This window comes from Trichomonas vaginalis, chromosome IV, assembly GCF_026262505.1.
Source record: "Trichomonas vaginalis G3 chromosome IV, whole genome shotgun sequence".
Classification (NCBI taxonomy): Eukaryota; Parabasalia; order Trichomonadida; family Trichomonadidae; genus Trichomonas; species Trichomonas vaginalis.
The window spans coordinates 10,908,334-10,932,990 of NC_067206.1; the positions used below are offsets into that span (position 1 = coordinate 10,908,334).

Genomic DNA, 24,657 nt, shown 5'->3' on the forward strand with positions numbered 1-24,657 from the left:
TTCTTCATCTAAAAATGGCAAATATTGATTTGCAATATTAACTAAAGTTTGGGATAAATTGTTCCAGTTTGATTTTACAATTTGTGAGCACATTATGTAATATGTAAATTTATCCGCTTTGTAGGAATTTAAAATTGTTTGTTGTTCTGTTTCAGTTAAATTACTGAATTTTTCAAGATTACCCAGATTTGCTTTACTTTTACCACCTCTCGAAAGCTGGGGACACCGCCTATCGTTGGGAGTAGCTATTAAATAGAACCACCAAGGGCATTTTTCGAACTGCCGGTGTAGTATAGTTGAAACATCGGACATTTTGATTCATTATGCCAAGGTTTGATTCCAATTTAGCGGAATTTTTTCTTTTTTGGATCATGAATTTTTTTTTGGGTCACTATAAGATTTGTTTCATGTTCTAAATCTGCTGCATATGTAATCTATTTTTATTTACCTATTTTTTAAAAATCTATTGGATTGCCAAATTTGAATATATTTAAAATCATAAAAATCCAAAAAAACTATAAATATATGTTTTATGCATAGTGCTGATACTCAAATATCAGATTACTTAGATCCATGAATAATATCCGAATTTTTTTTCTTAAAATTAAACTTCAAAACTTCTTCCAATCTTATAGTCATGTGATTTTATCCCAAGCATATGGGGATTCTAAATTTTTGTCCCTATCGTTATCCCAATTGAATTTTTTTTGGAATTTAAAAATTTTTTTTTCTCCATGTAAACTTAAATTTTAATTTTTACCACTAAAATGCAATATTTCAACAAATTAATGAGTAATAATATTTTAATTTATAATAAATATTATAAATCTCCTCAATTTAATGTAATTATTGTATTAATTTTTGTTGAAAATATAAAATCTTCAAGTAAATGATGTGAATTTAATATTTTTAGAATGTTGTTTAATTGTACTATATTATGCATGTAAAATTTTGTTACAATACATTTTATATGGGATCCCCATTGCCCAATTGAGAGAAAATTGAGAGGTGGGATTGGGCTAGCCCAATTCAAAATATCCCAGGTGGAAATAAAAAAATTAACAATTCAACATAAAAAAGCATCTTAAATAATAATGATAAAAAGAAATTTTGTATGAATTTCAATCAAATTTGTTTTTATTCAACTTAAGAAATCACTTCATTAATGAAAGAAGTCGGGTTCACAACATATCCCGATCTTGAAACGAAACAACATGTTTTTTTGATGCCCTAAACGGGGGGTCGCCAGCAAAAAAAAAGATGTCAAAATTTATCCCAAAAATTTAAAAAAAATCGAAGAAAGTGCATCCCAGGGATTATAAAATTTAAGTTTTCACATCTCTACAATCTTATTCTTAATCAATTGTAAATTTTTAAAACCATTTTTTAAAATAATTTTGCGTAAATTTTATTCTCATGTTGTTTTAATCGAAAATTGATACATTTTCAAAAAAATAATATTGACTTATGAAATTCATTTTTAAGGTGAAATAGTATTGTTTTTATTAAAGTATATGAATAATATATAAAAAATTAATGAATAATATAAGCAGATTTTTAGTTTACAAAACAAATATGAGCAATGCAATTTCAAACTTCTGCTGGCAATTTCGATATTGCTCAAGTTTGTAGTATTTGTGATACCTATAACATCGGCTTAATCAAAATTCGATTTTTCTTATGAGTTATTGAGAAAATTTGATTGCAATGAGAAGGATTTCGACGTTTTTGATAAACTAAGAGCTGAGCTTTAGGGGTTCAGTTCATTTATGGCTGTAGTTTGATGCGTAGATCTCTTTTTTATTGTAAATTCTTTCAGCATGGAGATCGAGAATGAATCTTTTGAGAACTTTATGAGTTTTTACACCCGTAAAGAGGTCCTTCGAGGAAAGATAGTCCAGACTACATGAAGATGTGGGTTAACCAAAAAAATCCGATGGTTTCCCCATATTCATGTAGATCTTCGAAAAAATGAGCACCAAAAAAGCCAAAAAAATAGGCTTTTTATTGGATTTGTACACTAGATCAATAATCTATTTAGGATCTGACACTCTTTTTAGCCAGAGATATGAGGTCCTTTCTAGGAAAACGATCTATTCATCCATAAAAAAAATGAATTATCGTTTTCCCCAGAAATTACATGGGGAGTGGTAAAAGTAAAGCAAATCTGGGTAATATTGTGATAAAAAATAGAATCCTTGAAACATTCTGATATCTTTTCAATGTTTAAAACGGATGCTAAAAATGTAAAAGAACTTCATCAGTCACTGTGATTTTTTTGAAAAATTTATCCCAATTCAAGCATCCAATTGATCTTTCTGTCATTGTACTTATGCATTGATAAAGTTGATTTAATGAATCCGAAGAATAATCATTATGCTTGACTAGTTGAGTTAGTTGATACAGACTGTCGTCAGCCATTTTAAAAAAATGAATAAAATTGTATAGTAAATTATATTTGTGAAATTTGTGACGCTACATTCAATCTAAGACCAATATCTCAAAGAATTCCTCATTTAAGTATTACTTTTCATTGTTTTTTTAAAAAATATCTTTGCTTATTTGTTCACTTTTTTGACATTTATTATATGCTTTTTATCATATTTCCGATGATATGAATATATATTCTATATAAGAATGACGCTACATTCAATCTAAGACCAATATCTCAAAGAATTCCTCATTTAAGTATTACTTTTCATTTTTGATTCAATTTTCGAACGGTTTTCGTAAATTGTGCATCATTTCATTTTTTAATGGGAAAATCATCTATATTTAATCAAAAAAGAGCAAACTTTACAGACGAAAATAAAATATTTATCAGGGAACAATCTGATAAATACCAAAAATCAACATCGAGAGATGAAAAAACGAATATAATCAAACAAGTTCTTCAATATTTTAATATTAAATACGCCGAAAATGAATCTAAAGCTGTCAGAAGATATTTTAGTTATATTGCAGTTAAAAATATTCCCGCAGTTACTGGAAAATATCCTGATACAATTGTTCGCAAAGATATGCTTTATTCGCATGATCATACAAATATTATTAATTCAAATAATATTGAACGTTACTACCGTTGCATCGATCATTCTTGTCAAGCACGTTATTTAGTTAAAATTGAGAACAGTTCAGTTTCCGAAGATTTACAAAAGGAACATATACCCGAATGCAGACAATTTAAAAAGTTACAAAATGAAAAAAATGATCTTCATAAATCAATGACTCTGACAGAAATATACAATAAGGCAATGGCAAAATTTTCTGAAGACAACGGCACTTTTCAGCAGATTAAAAAATTTATGACAGAACTTGCTGTTGGTACTGATGAAAACCCATTAATTAAAGATTCATTGGTCAGGGAAGTTTATAATAAGTCCAGAAAATTTTCTGTTGGAGAAAAAATTACAGACGATGAAATTGCTAATTTTTGTTTAATAAATGGCGAGCAGTTTTTCATTGGCCATGATTTTCAAGCAAATTGTGAGACGATGTTTTTTGGTTTTGAGAAGGCAATTCAATTTGCAAAAGAAGCCACAGATTTATTTTGCGATGGAACTTTTAAAATTACACCAAAACATTTTCAAAAAGGACAGATGCTAACAATTATGATTTGTGAACCTTCAACAAATCAATATCTACCACTTTTATTTATATTCATGAAAAACCGCACATTTGAATCTTATAAGAAGGCATTTGAATATATTTTTACTGTCAAGGGTATTCAATTTTCAAAGCTAATTCAAATTCATTGTGATTTTGAAAAGGGAATGATAGAGGCACTTCAACAAATTTTCCCTAAAGTCCGTATAATTGGATGCCTATTTCATTTCAAACAAGCTTTACACAGGAAACTTGTAGCACTTTATACAAAAAATTTCAATACTTTACAAAATTCTTTATTTAAGCTATATTCTATTACTCCATTCATGTCTCATGAAGAATTTGTACTTACAATGCATATAATTAATCAAAATAAAGTTGATTCGATCAAAGATTATATTGATTATTTCAACAAAGTTTGGTTGCCGCACTACAATTTAATATCTCAATATAATAATGCAACTGCAATATTCACTAATGATTGCCTCGAGAGTATGCATTCAGAATTTTCTTCGTTAAAACATCCAAACATTTATGAAGCTATTAAGAAGATATCTCAAATCCAATTAGATAAATATAACGCCATCAAAAATAACCAGAAGATCGAGCGCCATATAAAAACCGTTATCACTGATAGCTACAAAAATTATATTCTTGACTGCTTTCAAAAAGAACTTGAGAAAACAATTTTTTCTATCAAACAATACAACGTAAGTGATCTTTCTTTGGCTCAGAACGAGATTTCTCCATATGGTTCCATAGAATCGAGTTCATTGTTCGAAAATATTCCAGTTCATGATGCAGATATACTCAAATCGATCGATCTAACAGATAAAGATACAATGATCACTAAGTTTATTAATGAAAAAAGAGAAAAAATTATGGCATTATTTAATGAAACATTAAATCATCCAGATTTTAATTCATCCACTCCAATTCAAACTAATTTTGAGCAAGCCGATACAAATCAAGGTTCAGATGCTCCAATTCGCTCCGAAAATTCAAATATTGCAGACTCTACAGATTTAGAACCAGAAAATCAAAACCATCCTTCTACAAATCAAATGTCTAGTAATCTAGAACATAAGCTGGACCTTCTTGATCATATTGAAAAACAATTATCGAAAATGCGCTCGTTATTGGGAATTCTTCCTACTACAAATGCTATTGTTGGGCCGTCAAAACAAGTTTCAGTTAATAGCAAGCAAAATTCTGAAAAAAATAAGAAAAAATCTTCCATAACAACAAAATCAAACAATAAAAAACAAAATTCATCTGACAATCCTCCTAAACGTAAAGCTCCTATTTCGGAAAGGATTCTCAGCGATAATAACTTATATTTTCAAGTTCATCGAAAGAGATCGAAAAGCAAACGTTCCACATCTACAGAGAAAAAGAATTGATATATGAAGTCTAATTCCTTTTATAACTACTATATTTTTATTCTTATGACTAAAAAATAATATATTATTTAAGGGTGCACCCGTATGTACGTTTATTTGAGAGGAGGAGGATTACCCTCTCAATTTTGAGGGATTCGTTAGTTTATTTTCTCGATGAATATGCAATAAAATTTGATTTTTACCTTATCAATATACTTCATATAATATACACATGTTCATGTAAAAACTTTTTTCCAAAATCCTCAGGAATTAAGCGATTTTTGAATTTTAAGAATTTTTTTCGAATTTTTTCGAAAAAAAATATTTTCAGAACAGCCTTAACGGCTAAGATTTAGGAACAATGTTAAGTATCAAAAAGAAAGGAGGTCTGATATAGACAACATATATCGTTGAAGGTTGAAAAAATCTCTAATATTTGAGCCCAAAATTTCAAATTTTAATTTTTTGAAAAAAGAGGCCACCCGTATGTACGTTTATTTGAGAGGAGGATTATATTTTTGAAAGGGTGAAACATTATGAATATGTTAATTATATAATAATATGTATTATTAAAAAAAAAAAAAAAAAAAAAAAAAAAAAAAAAGGTAGTGGGGCTTCCAGGGGCTGCGCCCCTTCTAGCCCCGAAGATGTTTAGTAAAAAATGAGGTTTTTATTCGGAAAATTGTTAGTCTTCTGGTGTGAATTCGGAGGACTCTTCTTCTTCAACATCAAAGTCATCTGGTGTATCGAACTGAATGTATGAAAGCCAAATGTTGTATGTGTTTTCCAATTGGCTTTCAAACTTGAGATACATTCCATGCATGAGTGTTATTTCAGTTTCAACGTAGAGTTGCTGATGTGGCTTGAAGACATGCATGAGAATTGGTCCTCCAAATTCGTCCTTGAAAAACTTGCAGTAGCAAACATAAACTGAGATAGAGTCTCCTTCTTCAATGTCTTCTGCTTGGTTAACGAAATGAATAGCAATTTTGCGTACTTGAATTGTGTTGTTGTCTGAGTAAAATAATGGTTTGAACTTGGGGTTGAGTGAGCTAAGACATTGCCATTTTGCTGTTTCTTGTCCGTACTCACGTTCTTCTTCGTCATCCTGATATCCGTAACTCTTTGATTTGAATTCGACCCAAAGCTGTTCGACTTTTTTTGCAGCTTTGGGTGGAAGACTTTCAATAAGCTGACATATAGTTCTGTCAACCATTATCTTTGTTATTGTTGGAAAATAGTTGACAATTGTGTCACCTAATTCGAATGGGTCAGGTGTTTCTTTTTGTAGTTTGGTAAAGTCTGCAAGAACTTTGTTGAGTTGTTCACAATATTCTTTGTTAAAAGTTGCAGGAACTCTTTCTTCTGGCTTTGAATTGAAGTATTCTTCAGACAATCTGAGTAGTATTTTGCGTAGTTCAGCGTTGCTGTGGTTCTTTGTAATACGGAGCTCGTTTGGTATTGTTTTTGGTAGTGAAAGTGGCTTTGGATTGAGCGAATTGTCTGTTCTGCTTGGAGAATGTGTAGATGCTGCAGTTTGATATTGAGGCTCTAAACCTGTGGGTGCTGAAAGTTTGCAAGCAATTTCTTCAGGTGAATTTGGAGCGAACACGCTAGCGAATGCCATTAGACAAAAATAAACTGTTTTTTTCGGACTACTCATAGAAAAGTTTAAAATAAACCGTTTTCGTCAACGGACCCCCTCTATTTTTTTATTTTATTTAATAGTTACCGTTGGAAAACCGTTCCATCTCAAATATTGAATGAACTATAAACGTTTTTTGTTTTCTATATATACTTTTTTGTCCAACGGTAAAACTTTTTACACAACGGTTTTTGAGAGTCGTCGCTGTTGACTTTTTTGTAGAGCACTCAAAATAGTATAACTTTGTCCGGACAAGTAAGGGTCTATCGTCGCTACAGGAAAAGTTACAGGCGTTCCAAGGAAGTATACTTTGAGAAGACTTTCCCCCTTATAGAATGAGATAGGACGGTTATTTTACAAAACTGACAACACTTTGACCGAGTAGTTTTTTGTGCTGAACAAAAAGTGTCATATAAACATCTGTCAAAAACCGCTTTTTAACTTCACTTAAAATGCCACGTAAGCTACGTAAGAATATACGTAAGAGGAAGAGAGCATTGAAACATCCAATAGTAAAACTAACACCACAACAACAGTTGCAACAACAAATGCTGAATGACCCCACTATGTTGCAACAAATGTCAAGCAACCCTATGCTTTTAAACCGAGTTATTGGTGCACAGAGTGGAGGTTTAAGAGCGGCACTTTTAGCGAAAATGGCAGGCTATGGTGGAGCTGCAGACGGAACAGCCTATAACCCTCAAAGTCAAATGAATTTGAGTTCACTCAAAAATCAAATAACAGATGTCAAAAAGTCAAACATAGACATACAGAAGCAAATAAGTGAAAACGAAAAGAAACTAGAATATGACAGACACACAAAGAAACTCAATGAGTTAAACGTAGAGAAAAAGAAGAAAGAAGAACAACTGAAAGAACTAAGTACAGAGGAATATGCGAAAAAAGTGTCAGAAAAAGCAGCAGAAGTAGCAAAAATGGAACAAGATGTCATAAATTTGAAAAACCATACTACTCAATATAAAGTACTGAAAGATGAAGAGATAAAACAAAAAGCCCTGAAGACATATATGGATAGCGATGAGTATAAAAAAGAAGTTGAAGCAAATGTAAAGGCAGAAAAACTTTTACAGTTGCAAAACCAAACCGTACAGTATGAAAACTTAGCACAAGAAAGTAAAAATAACGACGCAGCCATGCAAAAGGCAATGAAAAGCGCAGAATATATAAAAGCTAACAATGACTGGTTAGATGCCCAAGCCAACGCTAAAGCAGCCCAACTCATAGGGTCAATAAGGACAAAAATACAAGCGGATGAAGACAGTTCAAATGAAGCTTTAACAAATGCTGACTTTAAGAACGCCTTCGAAGCTCTTCATAGTAAGGTGAAACAAGTGAACGACTTCTCATCTGGAAAGAAACTGAAGTCTGAAGGTTTCGACAAAGAGTTAAAAGAAGTAGCACAAAATATGACGAAAATAACAGATGCAGCAACGAGACAGGCAGTTCAAAGTGCCTATGACGCCGTTAGAGCAACTGTTGTGGAAAGTCAAGAAAAAGAGTTACAACAGACCAAAACAGACCTAGTAAATGCTTTCTTAAAAACGAAAAGTCAGGTAGGACATTACGCTGCAGATGGAACATATGTGCCAGCTGGTGGAACTTATATACCACCAAACCCTCCAAGAGAAGCACCTGCACCAGGACTACCTAAAACATTTACATCGTCACATGGACACAGACACAGGCATGCACAACAACCAGCACAACAACCAACCTCCACAACCAGCACAACAACCACACAACAACCAGCACAGCAACCAACAGTTCAAAACCCTGCACAACAACAACCACAAACAGAGCAAGGACATAAAAGAAGTAGAGAACAAGGAAACCAAGAATTCTTAAAAATGCTTAAAGAAGAGTGTGGTTTCCCAGATAGTTTGACTTTAGTGACAGATATAAAGAAGCTATTGAAAGTTCAAGGATGGAAATACTGACCCGAACCTATTTAGCTTTATGGCTCAGCACCAAAACGGATATAATCTCAAACCTGGAAAATACAAGCTCGCTAAGGGATATGATTTAATAGCATATCATCCAAATGACATGGATGAATTTACTCCGAGATATTTGATGTCAGAGCTAAATGACAATTCAACTTTCGTCATGAAACGCGTAAAAAATAGAGACGGAACGAAAGAACAAAAGCTTATGAATGCGGATGACGTAGATAGGGAAATTGTTGAAAACGGTCTCGGAATATATGAAATGCCAGCAGATGAGGTACAAGAAACTCCACAGGAAGAAGTTCAGATACAACCAGACATGGAAGAAATAGTTCAGCAACAACAGCTAGAAGAGCCTGAAGGAAACGAACAAGTCCTCCTTTGGAAACTAACTTCACAGAACTAGATGAAGATTTGGAACAGCCGAAAAATCTTGACCCTCAACAAAGTATGCGGAGAATATGGAATATTTCCAAGAGTCTAAAAAAAATTCGGCTGACATAGTAGAAGAATATCGAAAAATGTTTGCCGACATACAAAAAGACTCCAACACCAGATGAAAATATTCAGCATAGAATGGAAGTACTGAAAGAAAATGTACACAAATACAACAACCCTTTTTACTTACGAGCATTTAACGTTCAATCTTCGGATGAACTCGGTGAAAATAAAAGGTTAAATTTCAAGAAAAACATATAGAAATGAAACATTGTTTAAAGTTCATTCAGAACCTAACCAAGATGTGAAACAAACCTACTTTTGTTTCTGCAGACGATGGAACTACAATGAGATGGGGTCATAAAGCTAACCCGGATAGGTGGTTCATAAACTTACAACCACAATTCCAAGAAGTTGTAGACGCAATGGAAGTCAATGGTGAACCAGATATAGCTGGTATTTTAAGCGCGGCTTTAATGCCATTGAAAGATATGAAACATGCAGATATTTTGGACCAGTATGAAATGAACATGGCTGATGGAAATATAAACACCTGACGTTCTAGAACATTTATCTCAAAGAACTACACAGAACCATAGAGATGGTATATTTGGTGAAGAGTTTAGAAAGAAAGTTAGGGAGAGAGAAGAGAGCTTGTTCTTCTGGTTCAGGGTCTTTAGGTATAATACACAACGAACTGACCTACTCTTTTACCAATATTTTTTGACTCCGTTCCAAATTCCTCTTCCGACAGATTTTATTCCATTCCATATACCTCTTCCAACTCTTCTGAAGAAGTTTCCAATACTCTTAAGAAACCCATTTACTATATGTATAACAATGTCAACCTAGTCTCTTACGTTTCCTGTTGAGTTCCATAGCATTTTTTAACTGAGCTCATACATTCTTTTCTCCTCTGGTAGAAAACATATCTGGGTCAACTCCTGTGTTCGCGTCATCTGCATAAGTTGTTTATATCCCACTTCAGGGTTTGTATAAAACTCTTTCCATCTCATATTTGCATACCATGTGGAACTAACGCCGCGTCATTTGACATGGCAGTTTGCATTTGTACATCTGTTGGCACTTGACCATAGTTTGCCATTGCAGTTTGTATTCTAACTTCATTTGGAATATTCTCTGGGTTTGGTTGTCCAGGTTGCTGTGCATTCGCTAAGTTCTGTGCGTCCATTTAATATTAGATAAAATATCTCTTACGAGTACATATACTGGACATTTGCAGGCATTGGTTCATCTCATATTCTCTGTACTTTCTGCCACGTCAAATAAATAAATGACACAATGGAAAAAACCTAAAACAAGTAGTCCTATTCAAACCACATTACTTACCAATAAAATTTCTTTGTTTGACACTTTCTCGGTTTATAGGACCTCTCTCATATTCTATCTTGTCATATATAAACTCATAGTCATGTATGTCCTCTAACCATCTCATAACGGTTTCCAAACCACTTTTATCGATGTAAAGTAAAAGCATGGATGGTTATGTATAACGTCTAAAGTTTCTAAAGAGTCTCTCAAAGTCCAGTCTACTTGGTATTGAAAATCCCATGTGTTATAGAACGGCGGTCCACTATAAAGAAAACATTTTCCTTGTCTTTATATTTTTCATACAACTCTGTCACGACATCTCACAAAATCTATACCCTCAATATATTTTTCTATGTTCTCTTTGAAAACATTTGTATAGTTAAGATATAAAACTTTTGACATAAGTGTTTCAATGTCATGAACTCTTATAGACCACTATATAATAGGCTAGCAGATATACTATCCCAGTCTATATATTCTGCTTTTTCAAAACCTCTCTCACAATTTTTCTTATCTAATGGTATACGTTCCATCTTCCTATAGGTATCTTTTCTTTTAACTCTTTCAAATATATGTTTGTGTCTGGAATATGTTTGAGACGGTCATATAGTTGTCGAAGTCATTGCATATAATCTTTGAGTCTGGGAATATTGTTGACTAAATGGGATATAAGAAACTTCCACCGAACAAATCTACAAATGTTAGACCATTCGGTAGTTTCTTAAGTTCTCTCAATAAAATATCTTTACATCTACTCTTATTTCCAAAGAAGAGGTAACGGTTTGTTTTGTAAAATTCATTTATATATAATAATAAAAATGTTTTTCCTGAAAAGTGACAGAAAAGTGACAAAACATGAAAACATATATATTTGTGAAAAGGCGACACATAATAATTTTTCGACCAGAAGACTAACAAATTTTCCGAATAAAAACTTCATTTATACTAAACATCTTCGGGCTAGAGGGCGCAACGCCTGGAAGCCCCACTACCTTTTTTTATCTGACAGCAGAAATCGAATCAGCAGAGCCAGAAGAATCAGATTACGCGGGGAAAATAGGTTTTGAACGCTTAGATAGGGTAAAATCAGACTTTATGAGGTATGTTGTATAATTATAGTTTGTGCTGTAATATGTCATGAGATCAGAATATGAAGGAGTATAATGTGTTATTGTCACAGGTATATATGTGAGGATAGCTCAGTAGAGTCTGTAAAAGTTTTAGTAGAAGAAAAGTTATTATAAAGAACAAAAAATTAAAAATAAACATTATTAAGTGAAAACCAAAGTTTACCTATTTTATGTAAGGTTTTTCTTTGTGGGTTGAGTATATGACAAAAAAGATTAATGCACTCTGTCCGTGTCAACTCCGCGTTCAATATTCAATGCGGAACATTGTTCCATTCTGGAGACATGCAGAGGCATGTCTCCAGAATGAGACACTGCGACCGACAGGAGTGGCACAATACACTCTTGTCGGTCAAACTTCCGCGTTCAAGTATCAATGCGGAAACATTGTTCCATTCGGGAGACATGCAGGAGGCAATGTCTCCCGAAATGATACCATCATACCAATACCAATTTATACTTCTTTCCATTGTCATACAATTCAATATTTTATCATTCTTAATCAACTTTTATATTCTTCTTTAATCAATTTACTTTCTCTAGAATATCTATTCCTTTAACAGACATAAAATCACTAATCGAGCTTTTTCAATACTCAAAATTTCATATAAATCTTTGTTATTTTTTCTCTCATCGCTTATTTATTAATATACATATTCCTCTTCACATATCCCTCTTCATATATATTGGATCTCAACACTCATCTATTAGAACAATATATTTTCGCTTAATCTCAATTATTCATTAACAATCTTTTCATCTTCTTATTTCTAGTTAACCTACCAATATTAATAATATAGAATATATGCCCAATTACATATTCAGATACATTAAATTCAAGAAATCTTCTAATATTTTCTCCTATTCATAATAAAATCATATTTAGTCTCACATCACAATTCTATCAGTTCTCCAAATCATATCATATTGGTAAAATCACATTATATCTCTTATAATATCACTTAAATTTGTATTTTTTATTAATTATATTTAATTATTCTACATTCTATTATTATAGAGTTTGACAAACTCATCATAGTTAAAATCAAAATCATTCAGAACTTTTGAATCTAATGAAAATTACATTTCGATATCTTTTGCAAGCTTAATTTTTTGTTATCTTAAAATACATTTAGTAATGTTATGTACGTATTGAATTCAAATTATAGCGCAGAATGCAACTCATCTTGAGATTCACATTTCATTTCACAATATAGCATATATACATCAATAACATATTTACTCATATATCTACACGACTCTAAAACTCAATGACATCAATAATGCTTGTAATATTTAAAATAATTTTGCATTTTGATTCTCAGCTTAACCTTATAAATGTCACCAAACATTTCATTTCTACAAGAAAATAATAATTAGTATAAGCGTTTATAACCATTGTTACTCACATCATATTAATTCATTTTGAAATTTTTAAATAAATGACTGGATCATAAACCTATGTACCCATATCCAACATGTTAAAATTTCAAAGTCTGAAACTTAGTATACATTGAGTTTCATGAAATCAGATAATCTCGTAGATTTCTTAAATATTATATATGTGCTGGCCAATAAGAGCAGCATGATTCTCCATCATATCACATTCTAAACATATCTTTATTTTGTTCAATTGGCATAAATTAAGGGTGCTTTTCAGGCGATAAATGGTATTTTAGATACCTGGGTAGGGGGTCGGGAACAGGACAAATTTCCACACGGCACTTTTTTTAAAAAAAAATTAATGGAGCGGAGCGATACTCTGTGCAGGACCCCAAGCTCCCAATCATTACGAAAGGAGCCTCAGGGCTCCTGAGAAACTCTTTGAGAAGGTTTCTTAAAGAAAACCTTTCAAGATGATTGTCAGCATTCACTCAAAATCTACAGAGTTTTCAAAGTTTCAAATTTATCTGAAATGAAGCTCTTTGAATCTATTGTATATCTAATTGTAGAGGTACCTTTCAAAATGTCTTCTATTGATTAAATTTTAATCAGTAAAAGTCATTTTGAAAAGGTACATCTCTATAATTGCTATTGAGCATTCACTCTTGGAACCTTGGAGCTCTTGTGTAGTGCATGAAAACTCAAAGATTCTAGCATAAAAACATATATCATAGACATAATTTCTCAATATAATTAAGGTTATTTTAAAAAATGAGAAAAGCGTAATTTAAGGTTATTGAAAAGTAGGTTGGCAAATTTGTCCCGCACTCACCCCCTAAGGGTCATGGAAAAAGTGCAAAAGTCAAAAATTGAGGTAAACAATAATTAAATATGAAAAGAAAAATAATGTAATAAAAACAATGATAAATATGAAAAGAAAGATAATAGTAGTAGGATAGGAAGGGTTGTGTGACTTTTTTTTTACGTCTATATATAGATGAAGGTATGTTTTCCAGCCTCTATACATACATGATAAAATTTTTTCTACCTTCTGCTCTAATGATGCTATATCTATCTAATCACATAGTTCTTAGAGCTAGTGGATGCCAGAAGAAGTGGTTGCAGAACATTGCAAGACCCACTGTTGCAGATACAGAGTTCTCACCACGCAATGAGTTGCAAGAAATGACAACATTTCTCTCCAGCGTTTAAAATTCCCCAAGCGCAGCAAGTACCGAAAATAAGCATTTCTGCGCCTTCTCGATGTCATCTGTCTCAAGAATGTCCTGAACTCCTTGACGTAACGGGACTCTCGCATCACTCTGCTGCATCAAGACCATGCCATGGCTATCATAGCATTCTGTGTAACAGCATCTTCGTTATCGTTCAAAAGCGGTTTCAACACTTCAATTGCCTCTGAATTTCCTGTTCCAGCGCATGAAATTCCGATTGCAAGTGCCGCTCCTGCCCTCACGTGTGTGCGTGGTAGCTCTCGCCAAGAGAGTTGATCATTGAGGGAACTTCCTTTGGACGACGAGACAAAACAAATCCAATGCAATGACAGCCGCTCTTCTAACATTATCGTTTACATCACTCACAGCGATATGAAGAAGTTTTTGCAAAGCGTCATTTGAAGAATTTCCTATGTTTGCGAGTGCGATGATCCATGCAGCTCCTTCGCGCATGAGAGGCTGCCTGCTGTCGAGCATTCGCTGGATAGTGTCGTTTGCTCTGGCGCCGCATCCGTAGAGGACAAATCCAAGCCCATCGCAATGCCTCGCATGATTTTCTCGTGTTCGGTGTTTTCGCAGATTCTGATCATCTCGTCAATGGTTTCCTGGCTGCCACTGCCGAGCATGACCATGCCAAGAGCGTATCCGGCAGCTTCACCTGGTTCGGGATGATCTTCCTTATAACTTTTAATAATAAAAATTATAATGAGAAGTATCTGCGGCTGCCGAGGGAGATGAGGCCAAGAGCAAGACATGCACCATGCTGGATGACGTATAGAGGCTTGTTGGTCTGATCGTACGATGTTTTCTGAAGGAATGATTCTAATTTCTCTGTAACAATGTTGAGAATGGCTTTGTCCCATCTGTAGTTGACATAGATGAGCAAGAGCATAAATGGCACCGCCTGTGACATGTCGGGAGCTTCTTTGACCAAAAAAGATGTCAGAACTTTTAGAGCGTCTTCTAGGTGGCCAACATGGATGCTCCGACTGCAGCGGTTGTGAACTGAGCCCACTTACGTTCGTGATAAACCAGTTCAAATTGACTCTGAAAAAATTATCATCGCCAACTCCAGCGTACATGTAAGAATAGGCAATAGTTACGATGATATGGATGATTGACGGGCTGTATCAAGTGAATCTTTAGGGAAATAAGGACATAGAATATCATTTTTGTTTTTTCGGAAGAGGAAATCTAAATATTTCTGTAAAAGGAGTTTGCGTGTTAAAATGTCTTTAACAATATTGAGCCTTCGGTGGTAAATTGTCGATAACTTGGGCACATATTTTTGATGTGCATTTTCGCAAGTTCAAATGCAATTTGAATATCCCATAAGTTTATCGTCAGTCTTAGAGGATGTACAAAGTTGCTTCAGTAAGTTCGCGCCTGAGATGTAATCTTTGTAATGTAAATAAAGTTGACTTAGCTGGAATTTATCACTTCGTGACCTCGAAAAATCAACAAGTATATCAAGAATTTCCTTTTTGTACTCATTATTCATGCCTGTTTCTTGACATAATGTAATTGCGCCACTTGCAAAGGCTCGGACACTGTTCTAAAGCGATCTTTATTGATTCCTTCATGTGGGTTTCAATTGATAGTGTAAGACTTGACTGTATTTCTTGTTTTTGAGAAGGTTTTCATACATCTCTGAACAAGTACTTGATGATCTTCAGAAATTGGGATGTTTTCTGCAATTTTGTATATATTTCTGGAATGCAAATGATACTATCTTACAGATATACTTATCATCGGCTGCAACGTCGAATAATTGCTTTGAGAGCAATGCGTACTCTAATGCTCCTTCTAATCACCGTAATAATAACATACAATAGATGCTAGTCTTGCTGCTTGTAAATGAGATGGAAATGTTGTTAATTTTGCAAGAACAGTTATTTTATCAAGATAATCAACCATTAATGGCCAAGAATTCGGTAGACTTTGAATAAGTGCTCAATTGCATTAACATTTTATGCTGTTCCCTTCATCGAAAAAGTGTCAAAAATATATCCTTTTGGAATGAATATAAAATACTTTAACATGATAACAACCACTCTTAATATTGTGGCCGTTCTGGTTGATAAACCCAAAATCTGGGGAAAAGTTCTTGGGAAAAAAATAATCTTGTAAAATAAATCGGTCTCCGCGGTAGCGCTAGCCTTCGGCCGCATCGCCGCCTCCGGACATGAACAACACAAAGTTAAAGTCATCAAATATGTAATAAGCCCTATATTATTTTTCCTTTTTCTTTCCCCTTTCCTCTAATTTTGTCAAGTAACAAACTAATCTAATGTCTTATCTAAATGTATTCATTTCTAACAAAATTCTTATAAAATGCTTGCTTTCATTATTTCTTTTGAAAAACTTAAAATCTCAAAGTATGCTCGAAACCACTTCGATGGATATAAAAATTCCTTGCACTTCGGCAAGCCTGGCCAACTGAGCCCGAAATATATGGTAAAAAAGGGGTTGCGTCCTAAGGCGTCCTAGTGTAAATTTCTCAAAATTGTGATATTTACATCACATTTTTGAGAGGTTTATGGGCGTCCTAAGGGAAAATTGAATAGCTAGGCGTCCCGAATTTCTATTCTAAGATTTAAATATATTATATACTTAAGTATAATACAAGCAATATAAAAATTAAATTTTATTATGTTAACTTATAAGAAATTTTTTTGAATTATCGTTGATTTATTGTAATCTTTCCAGGCTATACTTTTGAAATCAACTTTACCTGTCATACGCATTAATGTAGTAGATGTCCAGGTGTAGCTATTTATATCCAGCAACATTGGTATTTTATCATTGTAAGATATCAAAATGAAGCGTTTTTTCAGATATAATTTTTCGTAAATTTTTCAAAAATATAGATGGTAAAAAGCCTCGACTTGCTCGAAAAATACAATTTTTTACTTGTAAAAATTACCCTTTTACAGCATGGCAGCTATTCAAGCAATATTTCTTTTTCTAAAAGTATATATTTTCACAAAAAAATTAAGATCAAATTCGACAATTCTTGATGAAAGCAAAAATATTACACATACTTCTAGATGCATGGGATAAAATATGCAATTATTCAATCAATTCGCATGTTTGAAAAAAAAAATCTAAATTTGATAAAAATGTAGAAATTTTATTTTAACTTGAGATTCGATTTTTTTGATCCCATTTGTGAATTTTTTTGATCGGAATTTCAATTAATTTGTTGATCAAAAATGACCTCACAATGTTTGATCATAAGTGAAGTCATCTTCATGGGTATTTAGAAAATTCCAAGAAAATTGCTTATTTCTCGCAGATGTAATATCTGAGAAAATCGAATTTAAATATTCATAGAACCCAAATCATTCTCCGGTTCGAATAATTCATCTGTTGCTTTTTCTGTTTTTTCTATAATTTTAATAATTTGATTATAAATTCTTCATCAAGGAAGAATTATTGTTGCATTTTTGATAAAATTCCATATTGAGGTAATATGGCAATAATTACATTTATAAAATGTAATTTTATCCAAAATTTTTTGCAAATTCGCATAATAGCCATTAATATTTGAAGCTGAGATTAAACCTGTGATTACTTCTGTTAACTTTTGGAAAATCATCGCAATTTAATATCTCTTTATATTGAATTGAAATAAAAAAAATCAAATGGATTCATTTCTTCAATTTCAAGGAGATTGTAAAAATGATAGAAGTGTTATTGCAACAAATTGTATTTGCAGCACAAAAAATATCATTTGCTCGATTCCATTTTGAGATAAATTTGCTGGAACAAGTGTAAATTAAAACAGTTGCTTAATTTTTCTTCATTGTTTTCATAAAAAAGTAACAAGTTGCAACTGGAATTCAAAATTTTGATAATTGCCAGTTATTTCAGTAAATATATATATTTTGCTTTTCTTCATCTAAAAATGGCAAATATTGATTTGCAATATTAACTAAAGTTTGGGATAATTGTTCCAGTTTGATTTTACAATTGTGAGCACATTATGTAATATGTAAATTTATCGCTTTGTAGGAATTTAAAATTGTTTGTTGTTCTGTTTCAGTTAAATTACTGAATTTTCAAGATACCAGATTTGCTTTACTTTTACCACCTCTCGAAAGCTGGGGACACCGCTATCGTTGGGAGTAGCATTTAAATAGAACCACAAGGGCATTTTTCGAATGCCGGTGTAGTTATAGTTGAAACATCGGACATTTTGATTCATTATGCCAAGGTTTGATTCCAATTTAGCGAGATTTTTTCTTTTTTGGATCATGAATTTTTTTTTTGGGTCACTATAAGATTGTTTCATGTTCTAAATCTGCTGCATATGTAATCTATTTTTATTTACCTATTTTAAAAATCTATTGGATTGCCAAATTTGAATATATTTAAATCATAAAATCCAAAAAACTATAAATATATGTTTTATGCATAGTGCTGATACTCAAATATTCAGATTACTTAGATCCAGAATAATATCCGATTTTCTTAAAATTAAACTTCAAAACTTCTTCCAATCTTATAGTCATGTGATTTTATCCCAAGCATATGGGATTCTAAATTTTTGTCCTATCGTTATCCCAATTGAATTTTTTTTGGAATTTAAAAATTTTTTTTTCTCCATGAAACTTAAATTTTAATTTTTACCACTAAAATGCAATATTTCAACAAATTAATGAGTAATAATATTTTAATTTAAATAAATATTATAAATCTCCTCAATTAATGTAATTATTGTATTAATTTTGTTGAAAATATAAAATCTTCGAAGAGATGATGAATTTAATATTTTTAGAATGTTGTTTAATTGTACTATATTATGCATGTAAAATTTTGTTACAATACATTTTATATGGGATCCCATTCCAATTGAGAGAAAATTGAGAAGTGGGATTGGGCTAGCCCAATTCAAAATATCCCAGTGGAAATAAAAAAATTAACAATCAACATAAAAAAGCATCTTAAATAATAATGATAAAAAGAAATTTTGTATGAATTTCAATCAAATTTGTTTTTATTCAACTTAAGAAATCACTTCATTAATGAAAGAAGTCGGGTTCACAACATATCCCGATCTTGAAACGAAACAACATGTTTTTTGATGCCCTAAACGGGGGGTCGCCAGCAAAAAAAAAGATGTCAAAATTTATCCCAAAAATTTAAAAAAAAATCGAAGAAAGTGCATCCCAGGGATTATAAATTTAAGTTTTCACATCTCTACAATCTTATTCTTAATCAATTGTAAATTTTTAAAACCATTTTTTAAAAAAATTTTGCGTAAATTTATTCTCATGTTGTTTTAATCGAAATATACATTTTCAAAAAAATAATATTGACTTATGAAATTCATTTTAAGGTGAAATAGTATTGTTTTATTAAAGTATATGAATAATATATAAAAATTAATGAATAATATAAGCAGATTTTAGTTTACAAAACAAATATGAGCAATGCAATTTCAAACTTCTGCTGGCAATTTCGATATTGCTCAAGTTTGTAGTATTTTGTATACCTAAACATCGGCTTAATCAAAATTCGATTTTTCTTATGAGTATTGAGAAAATTTGATTGCAATGAGAAGGATTTCGACGTTTTTGATAAACTAAGAGCTGAGCTTTAGGGGTTCAGTTCATTTATGGCTGTAGTTTGATGCGTAGAATCTCTTTTTTATTGTAAATTCTTTCAGCATGGAGATCGAGAATGAATCTTTTGAGAACTTTATGAGTTTTTACACCCGTAAAGAGGTCCTTCGAGGAAAGATAGTCCAGACTACATGAAGATGTGGTTAACCAAAAAAATCCGATGGTTTCCCCATATTCATGTAGATCTTCGAAAAAATGAGCACAAAAAAGCCAAAAAAATAGGCTTTTTATTGATTTGTACACTAGATCAATAATCTATTAGGATCTGACACTCTTTTTAGCCAGAGATATGAGGTCCTTTCTAGGAAAAACGATCTATTCATCCATAAAAAAAATGAATATCGTTTTCCCCAGAAATTACATGGGGAGTGTGTAAGTAAAAGCAAATCTGGTAATATTGTGATAAAAAATAGAATCCTTGAAACATTCTGATATCTTTTCAATTTTAAAACGGATGCTAAAAATGTAAAAGAACTTCATCAGTCACTGTGATTTTTTTGAAAATTTATCCCAATTCAAGCATCCAATTGATCTTTCTGTCATTGTACTTATGCATTGATAAAGTTGATTTAATGAATCCGAAGAATAATCATTATGCTTGACTAGTTAGTTAGTTGATACAGACTGTCGTCAGCCATTTTAAAAAAATGAATAAAATTGTATAGTAAATATATATTGTTGAATTTGTGACGCTACACTCAATCTAAGACCAATATCTCAAAGAATTCCTCATTTAAGTATACTTTTCATTGTGTTTTTTTAAAAAATATCTTTGCTTATTTGTTCACTTTTTGACATTTATTATATGCTTTTATCATATTTCCGATGATATGAATATATATTCTATATAAGAATGACGCTACATTCAATCTTAAGACCAATATCTCAAAGAATTCCTCATTTAAGTATTACTTTTCATTTTTGATTCAATTTTCGAACGGTTTTCGTAAATTGTGCATCATTTCATTTTTTAATGGGAAAATCATCTATATTTAATCAAAAAAGAGCAAACTTTACAGACGAAAATAAAATATTTATCAGGGAACAATCTGAAAATACCAAAAATCAACATCGAGAGATGAAAAAACGATATAATCAAACAAGTTCTTCAATATTTTAATATTAAATACGCCGAAAATGAATCTAAGCTGTCAGAAGATTATTTTATATATTGCAGTTAAAAAATATTCCCGCAGTTACTGGAAAATATCCTGATACAATTGTTCGCAAAAGATATGCTTTATCGCATGATCATACAAATATTATTAATTCAAATAATATTGAACGTTACTACCGTTGCATCGATCATTCTTGTCAAGCACGTTATTAGTTAAAATTGAGAACAGTTCAGTTTCCGAAGATTTACAAAAGGAACATATACCCGAATGCAGACAATTTAAAAAGTTACAAAATGAAAAAAATGATCTTCATAAATCAATGACTCTGACAAAATAACAATAAGGCAATGGCAAAATTTTCTGAAGACAACGCACTTTTCAGCAGATTAAAAAATTTATGACAGAACTTGCTGTTGGTACTGATGAAAACCCATTAATTAAAGATCATTGGTCAGGAAGTTTATAATAAGTCCAGAAAATTTTCTGTTGGAGAAAAAAATTACAGACGATGAAATTGCTAATTTTTGTTTAATAAATGGCGAGCAGTTTTTCATTGGCCATGATTTTCAAGCAAATTGTGAGACGATGTTTTTTGGTTTGAGAAGGCAATTCAATTTGCAAAAGAAGCCACAGATTTATTTTGCGATGGAACTTTTAAAATTACACCAAAACATTTTCAAAAAGGACAGATGCTAACAATTATGATTTGTGAACCTTCAACAAATCAATATCTACCACTTTTATTTATATTCATGAAAACCGCACAATTGAATCTTATAAGAAGCGATTTGAATATATTTATACTGTCAAGGGTATTCAATTTTCAAAGATAATTCAAATTCATTGTGATTTTGAAAAGGGAATGATAGAGGCACTTCAACAAATTTTCCCTAAAGTCCGTATAATTGGATGCCTATTTCATTTCAAACAAGCTTTACACAGGAAACTTGTAGCACTTTATACAAAAATTTCAATACTTTACAAAATTCTTTATTAAGCTATATTCTATTACTCCATTCATGTCTCATGAAGAATTTGTACTTACAATGCATATAATTAATCAAAATAAAGTTGATTCGATCAAAGATTATATTGATTATTTCAACAAAGTTTGGTTGCCGCACTACAATTTATATCTCAATATAATAATGCAACTGCAATATTCACTAATGATTGCCTCGAGAGTATGCATTCAGAATTTTCTTCGTTAAAACATCCAAACATTTATGAAGCTATTAAGAAGATATCTCAAATCCAATTAGATAAATATAACGCCATCAAAAATAACCAGAAGATCGAGCGCCATATAAAAACCGTTATCACTGATAGCTACAAAAATTATATTCTTGACTGCTTTCAAAAAGAACTTGAGAAAACAATTTTTCTATCAAACAATACAACGTAAGTGATCTTTCTTTGGCTCAGAACGAGATTTCTCCATATGGTTCCATAGAATCGAGTTCATTGTTCGAAATATTCCAGTTCATGATGCAGATATACTCAAATCGATCGATCTAACAGATAAAGATACAATGATCACTAAGTTTATAATAAAAAAGAGAAAAAATTATGGCATTATTTAATGAAACATTAAATCATCCAGATTTTATTCATCCACTCCAATTCAAACTAATTTTGAGCATTCGCGATACAAATCAAGGTTCAGATGCTCCAATTCGCTCCGAAAATTCAAATATTGCAGACTCTACAGATTAGAACCAGAAAATCAAAACCATCCTTCTACAAATCAAATGTCTAGTAATCTAGAACATAAGCTGGACCTTCTTGATCATATTGAAAAACAATTATCGAAAATGCGCTCGTTATGGGAATCTTCCTACTACAAATGCTATTGTTGGGCGTCAAAACAAGTTTCAGTAATAGCAAGCAAAATTCTGAAAAAAATAAGAAAAAATCTTCCATAACAACAAAATCAAACAATAAAAACAAAATTCATACTGACAATCCTCCTAAACGTAAAGCTCCTATTTCGGAAAGGATTCTCAGCGATAATAACTTATATTTTTCAAGTTCATCGAAAGAGATCGAAAAGCAAACGTTCCACATCTACAGAGAAAAAATTGAATATATGAAGTCTAATTCCTTTTATAAACTACTATATTTTTATTCTTATGACTAAAAAATAATATATTATTTAAGGGTGCACCCGTATGTACGTTTATTTGAAGAGAGGAGGATTACCCTCTCAATTTTGAGGGATTCGTTAGTTTATTTTCTCGATGAATATGCAATATAAATTTGATTTTTACCTTATCAATATACTTCATATAATATACACATGTTCACGTAAAAACTTTTTCCAAAATCCTCAGGAATTAAGCGATTTTTGAATTTTAAGAATTTTTTTTCGAATTTTTTCGAAAAAAAATATTTTCAGAACAGCCTTAACGGCTAAGATTTAGGAACAATGTTAAGTATCAAAAAGAAAGAGGTCTGATATAGACAACATATATCGTTGAAGTTGAAAAAATCTCTAATATTTGAGCCCAAAATTTCAAATTTTAATTTTTGAAAAAAGAGGCCACCGTATGTACGTTTATTGAGAGGAGGATTATATTTTTGAAAGGGTGAAACATTATGAATATGTTAATTATATAATAATATGTATTATTAAAAAAAAAAAAAAAAAAAAAAAAAAAAAAAAAGGTAGTGGGGCTTCCAGGGGCTGCGCCCTTCTAGCCCGAAGATGTTTAGTAAAAAATGAGGTTTTTATTCGGAAAATTGTTAGTCTTCTGGTGTGAATTCGCGGAGACTCTTCTTCTTCAACATCAAAGTCATCTGGGTATCGAACTGAATGTATGAAAGCCAAATGTTGTATGTGTTTTCCAATTGGCTTTCAAACTTGAGATACATTCCATGCATGAGTGTTATTTCAGTTTCAACGTAGAGTTGCTGATGTGGCTTGAAGACATGCATGAGAATTGGTCCTCCAAATTCGTCCTTGAAAAACTTGCAGTAGCAAACATAAACTGAGATAGAGTCTCCTTCTTCAATGTCTTCTGCTTGGTTAACGAAATGAATAGCAATTTGTCGTACTTGAATTGTGTTGTTGTCTGAGTAAAATAATGGTTTGAACTTGGGTTGAGTGAGCTAAGACATTGCCATTTTGCTGTTCTTGCCGTACTCACGTTCTTCTTCGTCATCCTGATACACGTAACTCTTTGATTTGAATTCGACCAAAGCTGTTCGATTTTTTTTGCAGCTTTGGGTGGAAGACTTTCAATAAGCTGACATATAGTTCTGTCAACCATTATCTTTGTATGTTGGAAAATAGTGTTGACAATTGTGTCACCTAATTCGAATGGGTCAGTGTTTCTTTTTGTAGTTTGGTAAAGTCTGCAAGAACTTTGTTGAGTTGTTCACAATATTCTTTGTTAAAAGTTGCAGGAACTCTTTCTTCTGGCTTGAATTGAAGTATTTTTCAGACAATCTGAGTAGTATTTTGCGTAGTTCAGCGTTGCTGTGTTCTTTGTAATACGGAGCTCGTTTGGTATTGTTTTGGTAGTGAAAGTGGCTTTGGATTGAGCGAATTGTCTGTTCTGCTTGGAGAATGTGTAGATGCTGCAGTTTGATATTGAGGCTCTAAACCTGTGGGTGCTGAAAGTTTGCAAGCAATTTCTTCAGGTGAATTTGGAGCGAACACGCTAGCGAATGCCATTAGACAAAAATGAACTGTTTTTTTCGGACTACTCATAGAAAAGTTTAAAATAAACCGTTTTCGTCAACGGAGACTCCCTCTATTTTTTTATTTTATTTAATAGTTACCGTTGGAAAAC

The 24,657-nt window shown here is 32.0% G+C and overlaps 6 protein-coding genes across 6 annotated transcripts, besides 7 other annotated features; 3 read left to right on the top strand and 3 right to left on the bottom strand.

Moving 5' to 3' along the window:
* Positions 1 to 181: part of a mobile genetic element that runs on past the window's edge.
* Positions 182 to 2,172: 1,991 nt separating this feature from the next.
* Positions 2,173 to 5,081: a mobile genetic element.
* On the top strand, positions 2,757 to 3,842 carry TVAGG3_0068780 (MULE transposase domain-containing protein; the record flags this gene model as incomplete). Its single annotated transcript, XM_051221616.1, has 1 exon — positions 2,757 to 3,842. A coding segment is annotated over one exon (1,086 nt), but the record flags the coding sequence as incomplete, so codon positions are not given.
* TVAGG3_0068790 (MULE transposase domain-containing protein) lies at positions 4,488 to 5,009 on the top strand (the record flags this gene model as incomplete). Its single annotated transcript, XM_051221617.1, has 1 exon — positions 4,488 to 5,009. The coding sequence occupies one exon, from the start codon at positions 4,488 to 4,490 to the stop codon at positions 5,007 to 5,009; it is 522 nt and encodes a 173-aa protein (XP_051106603.1).
* A 592-nt stretch (positions 5,082 to 5,673) lies between the features above and the next one.
* Positions 5,674 to 6,615, bottom strand: TVAGG3_0068800 (uncharacterized protein; the record flags this gene model as incomplete). The annotated part of the gene is made up of 1 exon (XM_001307194.2): positions 5,674 to 6,615. One exon carries the CDS (start codon positions 6,613 to 6,615, stop codon positions 5,674 to 5,676), a length of 942 nt encoding a protein of 313 aa, XP_001307195.2.
* Positions 6,616 to 7,085: 470 nt separating this feature from the next.
* Positions 7,086 to 7,942, top strand: TVAGG3_0068810 (protein of unknown function, DUF4106 family; the record flags this gene model as incomplete). The annotated part of the gene is made up of 1 exon (XM_051221618.1): positions 7,086 to 7,942. A coding segment is annotated over one exon (857 nt), but the record flags the coding sequence as incomplete, so codon positions are not given.
* A 5,252-nt stretch (positions 7,943 to 13,194) lies between these two features.
* Positions 13,195 to 13,227: a terminal%2Cinverted (terminal inverted repeat of MuDR-4N1_TV transposon ID:TVAGG3_0068820).
* Positions 13,195 to 13,710: a mobile genetic element.
* Positions 13,689 to 13,710: a terminal%2Cinverted (terminal inverted repeat of MuDR-4N1_TV transposon ID:TVAGG3_0068820).
* A 500-nt stretch (positions 13,711 to 14,210) lies between these two features.
* On the bottom strand, positions 14,211 to 14,459 carry TVAGG3_0068830 (regulation of protein catabolic process; the record flags this gene model as incomplete). The annotated part of the gene is made up of 1 exon (XM_051221619.1): positions 14,211 to 14,459. The coding sequence occupies one exon, from the start codon at positions 14,457 to 14,459 to the stop codon at positions 14,211 to 14,213; it is 249 nt and encodes an 82-aa protein (XP_051106605.1).
* A 63-nt stretch (positions 14,460 to 14,522) lies between these two features.
* Positions 14,523 to 15,194, bottom strand: TVAGG3_0068840 (regulation of protein catabolic process; the record flags this gene model as incomplete). The annotated part of the gene is made up of 1 exon (XM_051221620.1): positions 14,523 to 15,194. The coding sequence occupies one exon, from the start codon at positions 15,192 to 15,194 to the stop codon at positions 14,523 to 14,525; it is 672 nt and encodes a 223-aa protein (XP_051106606.1).
* A 1,374-nt stretch (positions 15,195 to 16,568) lies between these two features.
* Positions 16,569 to 18,183: a mobile genetic element.
* A 1,951-nt stretch (positions 18,184 to 20,134) lies between these two features.
* Positions 20,135 to 23,019: a mobile genetic element.
* Positions 23,020 to 24,657: the final 1,638 nt, after the last annotated feature.